Genomic DNA, 15019 nt, shown 5'->3' on the forward strand with positions numbered 1-15019 from the left:
CCCGGACGGGGCGGGCCGTGCCGGGCGGAGCGTGCGCGGGGCCCGGGCCATGGCGGAGCCGCTGTGGCGGACCCCTCCGGGCCGCCTGGCCCCGCCGCACGTCTATCGCATGGCGGGGGCTCTGGGCGCCGAGCTGCGCCGCGTCTCCGGCCGCTTCGGGCCCGAGGCCGTGGCCGGGCTGGTGCCGCCCGTGGTGCGGCTGCTGGAGCTGCTGGAGGCGCTGGTGGCCCCGGCGGGCGCCGAGGCGGGGGAAGCGCCGGCCGGGCCGCAGGAGGCGGAGGTGAGCGGGGCGCGGGGACCTTCCCCGGTGCCACCGACCCGCGCGTGTCCCCCTGGAGTGTCCGTGGGGACAGCTCCGAGCCGGCTGTTCCCGGGGGACGGCTCCGAGCCGGCTGTTCCACGTCCCGTGGGACGGTTCCGACCTCGTTGACCCCGTTCCCCGTAGGGACGGCCCTGTCCCGGCTGTCCCCTTTGCCCGGCGGGTGGCTCTCACTCGGCTGTCCCGCATCCCCTGGGACGGCGCTGGCCTGGCTGTCTCTGTCCCGTGGGATGGCTCTGACCCGGCTGTCCCGCTTTCTCGGGGTGGTGGCTCTGACCTGGCTGTCCCCCATCCCCTGGGACGGCTCTGACCCGGCTGTGCACCCCCAGGACCCGGAGCAGAGGCTGTGGGAGGCCGAGCGCCGGGAGCGAGCCCTGCACGGCCGCCTGGCCTGCCTGGAGGAGCAGAACCGGCAGCTCCTGGGGCAGCTTGCGGAGAGCCAATCCCAGGAAGGTGGGTGTCCCAGCGGGTTTGGGGTCCCCTGATGCCACAGGGTGGCCCTGTGGGGTTTGGCAGGCTGGGTGCAGGGCTGATCCTGCTCTCTGGAGCCTGGAGATCTGATTTCTCCCTCAGCCCTGCAGACCTGAACTGCCAGGGAGCATGAATGTTACCTCGTTCTGCAACCACAGGGACCCCAAAGCCCCAGAGCAGCCCTAAGGCCCCAGGACCAAGCTGGGACCCCTCTCAGGAGAGAGGTGGAGGCAGGCATAGGGTGGTACAGGCTGCTTTGCCAGCACAAGGATGTGTTTGGAATGGCCTAAAGCTCTCAGCTTCCCTCTTTCCACTGTTTCGACTCCGAGATCCACCAGTAATGTTAGAGTCTGGCAGAAACACTGAGGAACCTTGCAGTGTGAGGGATTAGGGGAGTCCGTGGGTCCTGGAGGCAACTCATGCCTGTGTGCCCGTGTCTGGTCTCAGACAGCACAGCACGGAAGGAGCGGGAGGTGATGCTGCGGCTGAAGGAGGTGGTGGACAAACAGAGGGACGAACTTCGCGCCCAGGCCCACGAGATTGTCTGCAAGAGCCGAGACACGGAGGCGGTGAGGGGTGGGGGAGCTCACGGGCGTGGTGCAGAGGGCCTGGGCAGCTGCTTTCATGTCACACCCCCCTGGCTGCTGAGCCTGCTGGGGCAGTGCCTGGCCCGGTGGCTCTGATGTCCCTGGGTGGGGACACAGCCTCACTTTTGCCTGCCCTGGGCCCTCCCAGCTGCAGGAACAGCTGCACCGCTTCATGTCCATGAACGAGGACCTGCGGCACAAGGTGGCCGTGGTGCAGGCTCAGCTCAAGAGTGCTCTGGAGCAGAAGGCGGACCTGGAGGCTGAAATGCTGCAAATCCAGACGGAAACGAGCAGGAGGAGCAGGACAGCCCAGGAGACCCAGCGGCCAGAGCCCAGCCTGGTGAGTCTGAGCCTGTGGCATCACTAACACTGGCCTGAAATTGCCAGCCCTGTGTGGAGCTTCTGGCACACCCAGACCACCCAGCTGCCAGCAGGACGCGATTGTTCAAGTGACCCCACAGCTGAAAATTGAACAGTGATGCCAGTAACATCTTTTTCTGTAAAAATTGGTAGGGGTGGAGCAAAGCGAGGTGACAGGAGGAAAAACCAGGTGGGACTTGAAGGATGAGGAGGGTTTGTGAGGTGTGGTGATGGCAGAAGGTGCTGGCCCGTGGAGGGCTGCAGCAGCAAACTCATTCCTGAGGCTTCCATCTCTGCCTGCACGTGGCACCCAGCCTTTGGGTGGGGGTTTTGGGGTCTCTCTTTCGTGCTGACTCTCTTTCCATCCCCCCAGGAAGGAGCCCCATCACCCATGGAGGAGTCACAGCACCAGGAAGGAGACAGGAGCCCTGCTCAGTGCTGCTTCTCCAAGGAAGAGCTGCAGCAGATCCTGCAAGAGCGGAATGAGCTCAAGACCAACCTGTTCTTGGTGCAGGAGGAACTGGCCTATTACCAGCGGTGAGTCCTGCTGTGGTGGTGGTGGGCAGTGAGCCGGGTCCCTCCTTTCCCTGCAGCCCATCAGAGGCTGTTTGTGACTCAGCTGGGGTGGAATCTTTCCCAGGCTGTTGATTAATCAACTGGCCGCTTTTTGTCAGGGAGCTGCTGAACGAGGAGAGAATTCCCGGCTTCTTCTTGGATGCAATGAAGTCAAATATCAAAAAACAGAGAAAAAAAATCAGAGCCAAAATGCTGGGAACGACGGAGGAGTCGGCGAGCAGGTGAGTCCACCTGGTCATGGCTGGCGGGAGCCTTCTGTGCAGGGTTGGTGCTGCCTGGCAGGCTCTGGTGTTTCCATGTGCTGTTGCACCCTGGAAGGGAACTCCTCCAGGCCCAGAGCTGCCTCCTCCCTCCAGAGATCAAAGGTTTAATGTCTGCAGTTTAATGTCTTGCTCAGGCGTAGCCCTGGGAGTACCCCAGGGCCTGGGCTCTTTGCTGCAACTCCTGTGTCCCTGTCACATGTGGCCTGGCCAAATGCCACTTGTCCCTGTGTGTGTGTGACAAGAGTGAGGCGAGGTGGTGGCACTGGGAGCACTGGACAAGGCAGACTGGCCCCTGCACTGTATGGGTGGAGGTTTGTCCAGCTCCAGAGGGAGCCCCGGGGTGGCTCCAGCACTCACTGCTGTGTTGTTTCTGTGGCTCAGTGCAGTTTTTTCCCCCTATTTCTTTGTCCTGCAGTGAGGAAGATGAGGGCTCCTGGCTCCCAGCTCATGGCACAGACTGTGTGGATGCTCAGCCTTCCGAATCCAAAATTAGGAGCTTGTAAGTTTGCTCTTGTGCTGAGGGGCTTATGGGGACAGACAGCTCTGCCAGTGAGGGCACTGGGGCTTAGCTGGGGCCTGGCACCTGCTGAGCTTGGGTCTGACAGGAAAGGAGTGCAGGGCTGGCAGGGATGCTGCCAAAATGGGCGTTGTTGGTTTAGGGAGGATCTGCCGTGACCTGGGCAGGGACAGGGCAATCCTCGCTGCTGCCCCTGCAGTGCCACACGCTCCCAGCCAGGCTGTGTCCTCCTGCTGCCACCAAAGCAGAGGGAGGTGGGGACCCGACAGCTTCCCTGGGAAGGTTCTTCTCCCCCATGGCCATCATCTGCTCTCTCTGCAGTTTTGGGCTGTGGTATCAGGGCAGCAGCAAAGACCCCCCCACATCCAGCTGCTCCGGCACCTGGGAAATCATCGACTCACTGGACACGGAGGTGGAGCCGGAGGGAGAGAAGGAGCCACCAGCCAGTTTCCCCAACAGATCCACAGCACCCCTCTGACCCCACTGAACAGGAGCTGATCTGGCCTCACAGCAGCACTTCCCAGCTCCTCTTCCTCCGGCATCTTCAAGAGCGGCACAGCAGCCCCAGCCCCTTCCCTGTGCCGTGGTGATGACGAAGCCGGAGCGTGGGCAGATTGCTGCACACCCCCTGGGACACTGGGACACTGGGATGCCAGCCTGGCATGGGACAGCTCAGCACCTCTGGGCATCTCTGCCCATCAGCTACCCTTTCACTGTGCCTGTGAATTAACTATGGGGATTCCTGCACAGCTCTGTCCCCCCTCCCCACTTCTCCCTGCTTGTAGCTCAGCGTGGTGGGGTCTCCATCACAAAAGGGCCCTTCCCATCCACTGGTGGCTCTTTCTGCCAAACCCCCCTGGCTCAGAGCCCAGGATCCCATCACCTGATCCTGCTCTGGGGGGAGGGTGTTTCACTTCACCCCTTTCCATTCATACCTCCCCCGTCCCTGCAGTGTGAAGGTTGAGGTGGGGTGTCCTGGGGTCACCACGCGGCTAGGAGGGGCTGAGCACACTGCACCAGGTGTCCAGGTGCTCCTGTAGCTGGGAGCAGCCGGGATCAGCACTGCCAGTGTCACTCCTGCACTTTTTAGGCATGAGGTGAATCAGTTTTGTACTGGGACCTCTTCCTGCTACTGCTGAGACCTAAAGGGTGGAACAATCCTTGTGTTCATGGGGGCCAGTCGGTCCCCTCAGGTCAGGTACTTTATAGCTTTAAAACTGGAGTTGGAAATAAATCAATCTCTTGTTTCTTCTCTGAGGTGCCCCTGCTCTCTCCTGGCTTGGGAAGGGGCTGGGTGGTGCTCCCAGGCTTCACTCACCATTCTGCAGCGTAGCCAGCAATGGCTGTGCTCTGCCAGCCCCCTGAGCCCCCTTTGGTGGGTCAGCAGCGATGGGAGGGGGCTCCTGGGGTGTGATGCTGCAGCTCTGGGCGTGGAGGAGTTAAGTCCTGCATGGCCAGGGGAGCAGTTGTGCTTCCAGCCAGGAGTCCCCCCAGGCTGAGCCAGCCTTGGGTAGGAAAAAGGTGTTTCCTGTGCATCTGCTGACACAAAGCTCCTGGGGACACAGTGAGGTGGGACAGTGGCCAGCAGCCCTTCAAAGGCCAGCACAGGTCAGGCTGTGTTGCCATGGGGGATGTGGGGACCCCACCTCTGAGTCCCTGCCAGGGGTTGGCAGTGCCACAGGATGGCTCATGGGGGTCGGGGCAGGGGGAGGCAGCAGATGCCCCGCATGGTTTGGGGGGGGCATTGGCTAAAACAGCTTTGGGGGTGACAGAGGGAGGCACAGGGGGAGCCAGGTGAGATGCTCAGGCAGGTACCAGCCCCTGTGTGGTTGTGCCAAACCCTTGGATGCGCATTTCTGCTGGCAGGGTGGCAGCAAGGGCCGAAAATAGCCCTGTAGTGGCATTCCCTGCTCCCCTCCCCGCTGCACTCCTGACGTCTGGATTGGGGTGACTCCTCCCGCGTTTCCTCAGGAAGAAACCCAAGGCTGGAGGGAGGAAGAGGCCGCACCACGGGAGGGACGGGACAGACGGACGCCAGCGTGGGGCTGGGGAGCCACCAGGACTTGGGCCCTGGTGGTGATGGGGAGTGCCCGGCCCATCCTCTGCCTCCAGCTGTGGCTGTGGGTGCACAGCTCTGCCCAGGAGCTTGACCCCGATGGCAGGAACGTCTGCAGGTAGGTGCCATGGGGGGTCCCCACTTGTGCCCCTCCGTCTCCTGGGCCTCTCAGCAGCCCCAGAGGGGTGTTGTCCATCTGTCCTTCCACAGAGGGAGATCTGCAGCCCGGTGTCATGTGAGTGCAGAGACTGGGGTGATGCTGGGGAGAGTGGTTGGGGCACTCAGGGGCATTTGGGCCCCTTCTCCAGGGGTTATTTCTCGGTCACTCCAGTGCACGGGGCAACAGGGGGATACGGGACCCTTGGCAAAACTCACCGTGGGGAAACATTGGCGTGGCAAACCCCGAAGGGCTTTGGGAGCTTATGTCCCCCAGTTTGCTGCCATGTTGCCTTTCCCATTGGTCTCCCGTCACCGGCAATGCCTTTCGCTGCCCTCGCTCCGGTGCCTTATTTCTGCGTTGCTGGTGAAGCTTTGAGCCGCTCCCAGGGCACTGGGGACCCGTCACGGGCTCCATAGTGGCATTCCCGGCAGTTTGGCCAGGCCAGCCCCACCGCCCACTCAGGCTGCAGGCTCCTAAATTTCCTTCTATTTTGCTGGTTTCCTTCCGGAGCGTTGTCCTTGGGGCCGTGCTGCCGTCCCACCGCCGGGGCGAGCGATCGCTTCGCCTTGGCTGAAGCCACAAGCAAAGCTGCCCTGGCCCTGACACCCCCTGCCCTGGCCCTGACACCCCCCTGCCCTGGCTGACAGACCCCCGGGGTCTCTCCCACAGGCTCCCCACTGGCCTGGAGTGCTGCCCTGGCTGGAAGCAGGACGGGCAGGAGTGCACAGTTGGTGAGTGTTGGATGATGACGAAGCCCAACATTCGGTCCCCGTTCTTTTCCAGGCGGCTCCTCCACAGTGCTGGGTGTTGGGTAGAAACCCTGCAGCTCTGCTCAAGGGGGAGTGGTGGGGTGCTACACCATGGGGACCCCCAAATATCCACTCAGCAAGCTGCTGATGGTGCTGTGGCTCAGGTGCAGGGATGGAGTGGGAAGCAGGATGGCGGATACCCCAGGAGGTCTGTCCCTGCAGGAGCAGGTGGCAGGTGGTCTGGCAGAGGGGTGTGAGCTCGGAGGGGGGGCCATCGTGTGCTGATGTTTCTGCCCTGCCACAACAGCACTGTGCGAGGGGGAGGATGCCTGTGGGGAGGACGAGGTATGTGTGAAACCCGGGCTCTGCCGCTGCAAACCCGGCTTCTTCGGAGCAGACTGCAGTTCCCGTGAGTGTTCCCACAGGGCTCAGCCCTCACCATCGCCTTTGCCAACCTGGATGCTCCCGGGGGCTGCAGGACTTCCCCCCCACTCCTCACTGTCTCCTTCCCCCCGCAGGCTGCCCCGAGCAGTACTGGGGCCCCGACTGCAAACAGAGCTGCCCGTGCCACCCCAACGGGCGCTGCGACCCGGTGAGCGGCCACTGCACCTGCGACCCCAACCACTGGGGACAGCTCTGCCAGTTCCCCTGCCAGTGTGGCCCCCACGGCCGCTGTGACCCCCAGACGGGCGCCTGCCGCTGCGAGCCGGGCTGGTGGGCGCCCAACTGCAAGAAGCAGTGTCAGTGCAACCTCGCCAGCTCCCACTGCGACCCTCTGACTGGGCTCTGCCGCTGCCTGCTGGGCTGGTGGGGCAAGAGGTGCAGCTTCAAGTGCTCCTGCAACCTCTCTCCCTGCACCCAGGAGACGGGCAGGTGCGAGTGCAAGGCCGGGTTTTGGGGGCTGGCGTGCCAGTGGCGCTGTGAGTGCGTGCACGGCTCCTGCAGCCCCGTCACCGGCCACTGCACCTGCGAGCCCGGCTACCAGGGCAGGAGCTGCCAGGAGCCCTGCCCGGCGGGGAAATACGGCTCTCAGTGCATGCACAGGTGAGCTGGGGGCAGCAGGGGGATCCAGTGAGTACCCCCGGGTGGCAGTCACACCTTGGTGGGGGGAAGTCATCCTGGTAGTGTTTGTCCCGTTGTCTGGCAGGGGGACCCATCCTGGGGGGTTTAAGCATCCCTGGTTGGTTGCAGCATCAGCGTTGCCCCAAGAGAAACTTCTCACTTATGCCAGCAGAAAGCGCTGGTGTCACCCTAAAATCTCATTGTCTTTAGTTCTGCTCCTCAGACTGATAAAACATCATCTCCTCTCGTCTCTTCCAACCAAAATATTCTGTGATTTTGCTCTCCTCCTGTCCTCTTGCTACTACAGAGTGCTGGGCACTACAGAGTATTGCCCTGTGGTCCAAACTGGTGCTCAGTGCTGGTGTGGGGTGAAACCTGCTTTTTGAGGGGCCAGAGGTGGGTGTTGTGACCTCACTGCCCCTCTGCCCATTCAGCTGTGGGAACTGCAAGCGCAGCCAGCCCTGCTCGCCCGTGGATGGCTTCTGCCTGGCCTGCCAGCCCGGCTGGAACGGGACTCTCTGCAAGGATCCCTGCGCTCCCGGCTTCCACGGCGAGAGCTGCCTCCAGCCGTGCCCCCGCTGCCGGCGTGGGGAGCCCTGTGACCCCCAGACTGGGTCCTGCCTGCACTGTGATCCCGGCTGGACAGGACCCAGGTATGCCCAGGATGGGGTCGCTGGTCCTCAGGGGGGTCCTGCCCTGGGGTGCAGTTGGCTGATGCTTCGCTCTTTGTCTTGGCAGCTGCAACAACTCCTGCCCCACAGGCACCTTTGGCGATGGGTGCCAGCTCCTCTGCCCCGAGTGTGTTGCGGGGAGCTGTGACCCCGTGACAGGAGTTTGCATCTGCCAGGCAGGCTACTGGGGAGAGAGGTAATGCCAGGATAACTCTGGGAGCGGGGCAGGGCTGGGGCCTCACTCTCTCCGGGAGCATTTCCCTCCTTTCCTCTCTCTTCCAGCTGCAACGACACCTGTCCAGAGGGGTATTTTGGAGTGAATTGTTCCGAGCCCTGCCAGTGCTCCCGGGGGACCTGCGACCCTGTGCAGGGTCACTGTGTGCTGAGTAAGAGCAACCTCAATTTTACTCCTCAGCACTGGGCAAGGGACGGTCACATCCTCACTGGGGAAGGTGCAGGGAGGCTGGCATGCAGCCTGGTCCTACCTGGTGCTTCCTGGCATCACCAGGAGTTTCCAGCTCCTGCACTCTTCATGCAGGACAGTTCTCTGGGCTGTGCAGCCACAGGACATCCCACACTCAACCCATGCTCTCCACGCAGGTTTGAAGGACCACGGAGCCCTTGCAGCTGCCATCCTTGTCCCTCTCCTGCTGCTGCTGCTCTGTGTTGCCTGCTGTTGCTGTGGAGCCGGCCCAGCAGATGCTAGAGACAGGTATTTTGTCATATTTTGCAACCTTTGACACAAACCCCATCTCCTGTGTCCCTTGATGTCCACCTCTGCTATGCAGGGCGGCCGTGCCGGACGACGATGTGGTGGCCAGGATGAAGCACCACGTGCAGGGGGTGCTGGCGAACCTCAGTGCTATGATGCCCTGCTTCAACCTGGCTGGTTCCAAACTCCCCAAAGTCACAGGTAAAAAAAGCAGAGCTGCCAACAGAGACTTCCAGAGGGTCAACCCCAGCCCGTGATCTCTGCAGTGTCATCATTTGGCACCCCCTGAGCATGCTGGGGTGCCCAAGCTCAGCTGGGCGTCTTCTCTTTCCCAGTTTCCCACCACGACACGGAAATCCCCTTCAACCCCAGCTTCATCGAGTCGCCCTCAGCTGCGTGGGTTTCAGACAGCTCCTTCTCCTCCTTTGACACCGACAACGAGGGACCCGAGTACTCTGTCCCTCCCAGAGAAGGTGACACCCGTGGTTGCTCCTCCTCTCCCTGGTCACCCACAGCCTGTCCGGGCTGCCAGGGTCAATCCTGCCCCGTTACCAACCTTGGCTGTCCCAGGGATGGGTGCTGGACACAGACAGCGTTTATTTCCATGCCCTTGTTTTCGTGTCTGCAGGGACACACCAGGGCTGTGCTTGACCTCGTGTGACAGGACATGCCCAGCACGGGCAGTCCCATTTCACAACCTTCTCCCTGGGAAACGATCCCAGGGGCAATCCTGTTGCCCCAACCCCTGTCCCAGTGTCCCTGAGTGTGTCCCTGGGCAGGGCAGTAGCTCTGGCAGCCGTAACTCTTGTTTCCTCCTCCCACAGGGATCCCGCTGCTGGGGGGGGCTGAGCTGCAGGATGGGGCATCTCCCCCTGGTGAGGTGCTCCCAGACCCATCTGCCTTTGACTCCGAGGATGTGTCCCAGCCCTTCGCCATCCCTCGCACCTCCAGCATCGCCAAGGCCAAGCGACCCTCCGTGTCCTTTGCCGAGGGGACAAAATTTGGGGCAGTGGAGACGCCCAGCCCCAGTCGGAAGCCCAAGACCCTGTGGGGCCCATCCAAGCTGACCCAAACACCAGGGGATGTGGCAACTGAACCCCAGAGCGAGCGACCAGCCAGCGATTGCTACGAGAACCCTGAGCCCCTCAGCAAGGGGGAGGAAAGCCACCGGCCATCGCCACGGGCCACCCCGGGGGGACGCAGGAGGGTGGTCTCCAGCACCAGGCACGTGGCCCAGAGAGTGGAGGCACTGGAAGCAGCTGCAAAATCTGGCAGCTGGGAGGCGAAGGGGAAAGACCCCAATGTCACCACCATCTACATGATGGTGGGAACGGCTGGGCAGGACCCCAAGGCAGAAGCAGGCGGCGAGGGACCGGTCCAGGCTGTGCTGAAGCGTCTGGGCAGCTTGCAGAAGGGCAAGTGGGCTGCCGAGGAGGAGCCCAAGGTGAGGAGGAGCATGGAGGCCATCCAGAAACCTCCCCGCCGGGCCCTGGCACAGCGCAGAGACTCTGTGAACAGCTGCAAGCAGAGGGAGAGTGTCCCAGGGGCTCCTGCCGAGCGATCCCCCAGCAAGCACCAGAATCTCCCTGCGAAGAGACTGTCCCTCCTTCTTGCAGCTCTCTCATCAAAAAGCACCGGAGCCCAGGACGGGGCCAGCGAAGCTGTGGGTGCCACTGAGAGGGGCAAAAGCCCTGAGTTAGTTGTCAGCCTCGAAACAAAGGGCCAGGCCGCCATGGAGGAAGAACCCAAATACGAGAATGTGACCAGCAGTGGTGCCAATTCACCCTCCAGCCCTGGCAAGGAGCTGCCGGCCACCCCTGCAGCCACCTGAGCCACCACTGCCCGGGCTGGGACAGTGGGAGCCCTGGGGATGCCTCCAACCCCATCCTGGGGGGAACTGAGATCCCCCTCTGAGCTGTGAACTGGATAAGCATCGAGCCTTTCCCTGATCCCCTCTCTTCCCTCTGTGCCCTGTTGCTGGACCCTCGCTGGCTGGCACAGCCAGTGAGACGGGTGATGCCAAGAGCCACAGCAGCAGTGGCAGCCTGGGGAATTGTGGTGCTTCAGAGCTGTTTTCCTGCTCCCCCCTGCCCTACCTGCCACTCTGGTGTCTGCAAAGCCTGTGGGCACAGCGATGCTTTGGATCTGATGGTGACACCTTCAAGTCCTGGGGACATACATCCTCTTAAACAGGAGCAGGGCTGCTGGAGGCTCAGCTGGGAAAGGCACAGGCAAAAATCAGTCTCACCCCATTGGCTTTCGCTTTTCCCTGTCCCAATTCCAGTGATGCTGCTCAGAGCCTCTTGCTGTAAAAGGTGCTTCTCGCTGAAGGGGATTATTTTGTGGAGCTGGGCTGAGGAGAGATGATGGGCTGCCACGAGCAGCTTCAGAGAAAATTAATTTTAGCTGCTTATCTCAAAGGGTATCTGGGTCTGCAGGGGTTTATCTGTGTGGCTTCAGTGGCAGGCCCTGGCTGCCTTTGCTTCCACCTACTTGTGCAGCTCATGGAAATGCTCATGGCATGGCATGGGGTGTAAAACTCCACGCAATACCAAGCTGCAGCCGTACGAGAGCAAACGTGGCAGCTGGGCAGTGCCCATCAACCTGTGCACCTGGTGCCGTGCTGGTCCTGATAAGGATGAAAGTTGCATGGAAAATGGGGTTTCCATGGGTGCCCTGAGCTCCTGTCATCTCCCATGCCTTGTTCCTGCTGTAAAGGCGGTTGAGATGTCAAAGAGGGTTTGCAGCGTGATCTGGTTGTAGATGTGTCTAAGTGGCAGAAGGTTTATTGTACATTTTTCTGTTATTTCACGTGGCATGAAAGCCTTGGAATGAAAATTAAATGTTACCAAACCCCTTCAGGAGACGGGTTTTCCAACCACCCTCTGAATCAAAGACATGGCCAGGAATATTCTCCAAAGTGTGGAAACAGTCGGTGGCCTTAGGCTTTTGGTTTTTGGTGGTTTTTTTTACACGTTCTGGTTCTGCTGAATTCTGAACTCTCACTCAGTGAGCTGAGTTCTCCACAGAGCTGGAGACAGGACTGCAGGGGGAATGTGAGTGGGCTGTGAGCATCCAGAGCACCTACACTGCAGCCTGAACCTGACATGTCATGTGCAGAGCTCCATGTGAATCCTTCTGGTCTGGCATTGCTCATTTGGGGTTCAGGGCTTGAGGTGTTTCAGAAAACACAGTAGATTTTGCTTTTACCCTTTTGCTTTTTGTGGGTGCCTGTGCACAGTGCAAAGCACTGAATCCCCACAGTCCTGATTTTGGCTGGGAGGCTTCCAATTTTGCAGCCAGCATGAAGCACTCTTTCCTGCAGTGGAATCACCCACTGCCACGATTACAACACCAAATATTCTGGTATACAAGTAGAAATGCTCACCCTGGCAGGACCGGAGCAGCAGCCTGGCCAGACCTCTGCTCTGCACAGGCTATTTTTTTGTTTTGACAGTTTTATTGCAGAGGCAGGGACGTTTGATTTATAAGCAGCCATTTTTTTCCCCTAATCGGGTGGATATTTTCAGCCTGTGAGCTGAGCAGTGTTGTGCCAGAAGTGAACGTCACGTGAGCTGGTCTGCCCTGGGTACAGCATGTAAATAGCTGACAGCAACCCGACAGCCCTCCTGCCGCTGAGAGCAGAGAAGGAGAGAATGTTGCTACCTCTCGTGCTCACAGGCTGAGCCCGAGGCAGGATGTTTCCCCAGCTTGAAGATGAAGCATCTTCGCCCTGTCTGGGTGGTGCGAGGGAAAGGAGCTGTGGATTTCCAGCGAGTGGCTGCCCATGCACACACCGGCAGCGTGGCTGCGCTGGTGTCTTCTTGCTGGGGATGCTCCCAGTCAGGCTTTGCCGTGGTTTTAATCCTGGATGTGGGAGATCTGCAGGGCTGGCGGGTGAGGGAGGGTTTGATGTCTTCCCGTGCTGGATCTCTTGAGTTTCCAAATCCTGCTGCCGTGGTTTTAAGCCAGGCAGTGGGAAGTGATCTGTGTGCAGGTCCTGTCTGTAAGCAGAGAGGTGTCTGTGCTCTACTGGGGCAGCTCTTGGCTCACAGGTAGGAACAGAGGCTCGAGCTGTACCTCATGGCCACGGGGGTCTGTCCCTTAACCTGCAGCCTTGTTGTCTCTGTTCCCAAACTTCCCAAGCATTTGAAGAGGACCATGTCATTTATTCCAGTGGCTCTGTCAGAGCAGGAGCTGTCACCTCCCTTCCAGCCTAAGCTCATTCCTGGCCAGTTTCTATAAATGTGTCTCTGTGTCAGTGCTGTTCTTCGGCTTCACTTTATTTTTTTTCTCCCCATGCTGTTTACTTAGACCCTGGGGTATTTATAGCTGATCATGAATCACCTGATAGCTTCTTTTCTCCTTCTAGGATAGGAAACCCGAGTCCCCTCCGTGCTCTCGCTGTGGCAAAGGGTTCCCGTGTCCCCAAACAGCCTCTGAGCCCTCCTCGTGCTCCCTCCTATCGCGGTTTGTGTTTCTTGGGTACAGCAACCAGGTCTGGGTGCTCAGGTCTCCCTGGGTCTCGTGCTGTCTCAGCCTTCCTCTACCTCTGCTAAACACATGGCACTGATCCAGGCTGCCTTGTTTTCTTTGGGCTTTTGTTTGTTTGTTTGCATTGGCTTAAATCCACTTCCCAGCTGTTGAAGTGTTTGACCCTTCTCCCACAGCCGAGGCCAAGGAGTTTCCTCTTCCCACCCACCCCAGCCTGCCCCTTTCACAGGGGTGGTGGGTATAAGTCCCTCTGCTTCCTCTGGGGTGTCTACCTGCCACAAGCGCTATGTTCAACTCCTTTGGCTGAGAAAATATTCCCTGTAATGATTCTAGGGATACATGGACACCTCTTCTGGCCCAGGGCCTCACTAATGAGGGATAGGCTTATGGCAGGACTGGAAGTGGATATGCATCTATTGGAGCAAGTCCAAAGGAGGCCACGAAGATGATCAGAGGCTGGAGCACCCCTGCTGTGGAGACAGGCTGAGAGAGCTGGGGCTGTTCAGCCTGAAGAGGAGACTCCAGGGAGAGTTGATAGCACCTTCTAGTGGGTAAAGGGACTGCAAGGGAGCTCGAAAGGGACTTTTGACAGGATAAGGGGGAATGGCTTCCCACTGCTGGAGGGCAGGGTTAGATCAGATATTGGGAAGAAATTCTTCCCTGTGAGGGTGGGGCGGCCCTGGCACAGGTTACCCAGAGAAGCTGGGGCTGCCCCATCCCTGGAAGTGTCCAAGGCCAGCTTGGACAGGGCTTGGAGAAACCTGGTCTGGTGGAAGGTGTCCCTGCCCATGACAGTGGGCTGGAATGAGATGAGCTTTAAGGTTCCTTCCAACCCAAACCATTCTGTGGTTCTATGAACGAGCTGACTGTGCTTGTGAGCTGGGGTGTCTCAGGGGCTCATTGCCCCAGTCCAGCTGTGCCATGAGGGTGCTTAGCCCTGGGCTATGTTGGGTGCTTGCTCCCTAACCAGCCTTTTAACGAGGGAAGAGCAGCTTCTCTGCTCCCTCCTTAGTCAAGGGAGCAGGACAGGTGGGATTTGCAGGACAGATGGGTTTCTCAGGGCGGATCCGGTGCCTGTAACCGCGGCAGAGGAGCGATAGCACAGGTGCTGTCACCGACACGGCTCCGTGTGCCCGGCCGGGCTGTGCGAGCAGGAGCCGCTCTGCTGTCGCGCAGTGAGCGCGGTGCGGCTCTTCCGCCTGCCGCCCGGGGCCGGTGGAGACCGGCGGAGACCAGCACCGAACCCTGCGGGGCGGGGCGGGGCAGGGAGCGGCCGGCGGGGCTCATCCCGCATCACCTCCCGCCGCCGCCGTCCCCGAGGGTGCCGGTGCGTGTCACGGTCCCCGCGTGTGTGTCCCCGGTGTGCCCAGCCCGCACAGCGGGTATTGTGTCCCGGGGCCGCGTGGCAGTCCCGGGAGAGACCAGGTACGGCCCGGGCCGGGGGTACCGGGCAAGGGGACCTGGAGGATACGGGAGGAGGGGGATACCGGGGAGAGTACCTGGATACCGGGGAGGGGGCACCGGGTTGGGGGTACCAGGGGGATGCCATGGGGTACCGGGTGGATCCCGGGGGGTACCGGGGAGGTTCCCAGGGGCAGATATCGGGGGGTACCGGGTGGATCCCGGGGGGTACCGGGGAGGTTCCCGGGGGGCAGATATCGGGGGGTCCCGGGTGGATCCCGGTGTTCCCGGGAGGGTTCCCGGGGGGTACTGGTGGCAGATATCGGGTGTCCCCGAGGGATCCCGGGTGGATCCCGGGGGTCCTGGGGGGGGGGGGGGGGGGGGGGGGGGGGGGGGGGGGGGGGGGGGGGGGGGGGGGGGGGGGGGGGGGGGGGGGGGGGGGGGGAGCCGGCACGTGCCCCAGCGGCACCGGCGCGCGCCGCCATTGGCCGGGGCGGCGGCCAATCAGCGGCGGCGCCTGTTTTTGCCTGGGAGGAGGGATAAAAAGCCCGGGCGGGACCGGCGCGGAGCGGAGCGGGCGCGGCACCGGCGGTGAGCGGGCACGGGGAGATGGCAGAGGGG

The 15019-nt window shown here is 61.0% G+C and overlaps 2 protein-coding genes across 3 annotated transcripts; both read left to right on the forward strand.

The window, feature by feature from the left end:
• Positions 1 to 27: 27 nt before the first annotated feature.
• On the forward strand, positions 28 to 4350 carry RILP (Rab interacting lysosomal protein). Its single transcript, XM_027889945.1, has 8 exons — positions 28 to 280; positions 649 to 772; positions 1238 to 1359; positions 1526 to 1717; positions 2111 to 2274; positions 2412 to 2534; positions 2992 to 3075; positions 3415 to 4350. Exons 1-8 carry the CDS (start codon positions 50 to 52, stop codon positions 3569 to 3571), a joined length of 1197 nt encoding a protein of 398 aa, XP_027745746.1. The 5' UTR covers positions 28 to 49; the 3' UTR covers positions 3572 to 4350.
• A 567-nt stretch (positions 4351 to 4917) lies between these two features.
• Positions 4918 to 13392, forward strand: SCARF1 (scavenger receptor class F member 1). 2 transcript variants are annotated; one of them, XM_027890022.1, is made up of 11 exons: positions 4918 to 5267; positions 5979 to 6040; positions 6366 to 6467; positions 6577 to 7102; positions 7555 to 7773; positions 7859 to 7987; positions 8074 to 8177; positions 8392 to 8503; positions 8580 to 8704; positions 8839 to 8976; positions 9328 to 13392. In XM_027890022.1, the coding sequence occupies exons 1-11, from the start codon at positions 5173 to 5175 to the stop codon at positions 10332 to 10334; spliced, it is 2619 nt and encodes an 872-aa protein (XP_027745823.1). In that variant the 5' UTR covers positions 4918 to 5172; the 3' UTR covers positions 10335 to 13392. The 2 variants fall into 2 exon arrangements, with proteins under 2 accessions (XP_027745823.1, XP_027745824.1); XM_027890023.1 differs by lacking the exon at positions 5979 to 6040.
• Positions 13393 to 15019: the final 1627 nt, after the last annotated feature.

Source organism: Empidonax traillii, unplaced genomic scaffold (genome assembly GCF_003031625.1).
Source record: "Empidonax traillii isolate 1590-97213 ecotype Southwest subspecies unplaced genomic scaffold, ASM303162v1 scaffold276:size1176444, whole genome shotgun sequence".
Taxonomy (NCBI): Eukaryota; Metazoa; Chordata; class Aves; order Passeriformes; family Tyrannidae; genus Empidonax; species Empidonax traillii.

What these genes read in the sequence shown, in the direction of transcription:
- RILP (XM_027889945.1), top strand. Translation starts at nt 50, where the DNA reads ATGGCGGAGCCGCTGTGGCGGACCCCTCCGGGCCGCCTGGCCCCGCCG. An exon ending in AGCGGCCAGAGCCCAGCCTG is followed by an intron (nt 1,718 to 2,110) that starts GTGAGTCTGAGC and finishes CCATCCCCCCAG; the next exon opens with GAAGGAGCCCCATCACCCAT. An exon ending in ACGGAGGAGTCGGCGAGCAG is followed by an intron (nt 2,535 to 2,991) that starts GTGAGTCCACCT and finishes TTTGTCCTGCAG; the next exon opens with TGAGGAAGATGAGGGCTCCT.
- SCARF1 (XM_027890022.1), top strand. Translation starts at nt 5,173, where the DNA reads ATGGGGAGTGCCCGGCCCATCCTCTGCCTCCAGCTGTGGCTGTGGGTG. An exon ending in GGCTCTCAGTGCATGCACAG is followed by an intron (nt 7,103 to 7,554) that starts GTGAGCTGGGGG and finishes CTGCCCATTCAG; the next exon opens with CTGTGGGAACTGCAAGCGCA. An exon ending in CAAACTCCCCAAAGTCACAG is followed by an intron (nt 8,705 to 8,838) that starts GTAAAAAAAGCA and finishes TCTCTTTCCCAG; the next exon opens with TTTCCCACCACGACACGGAA.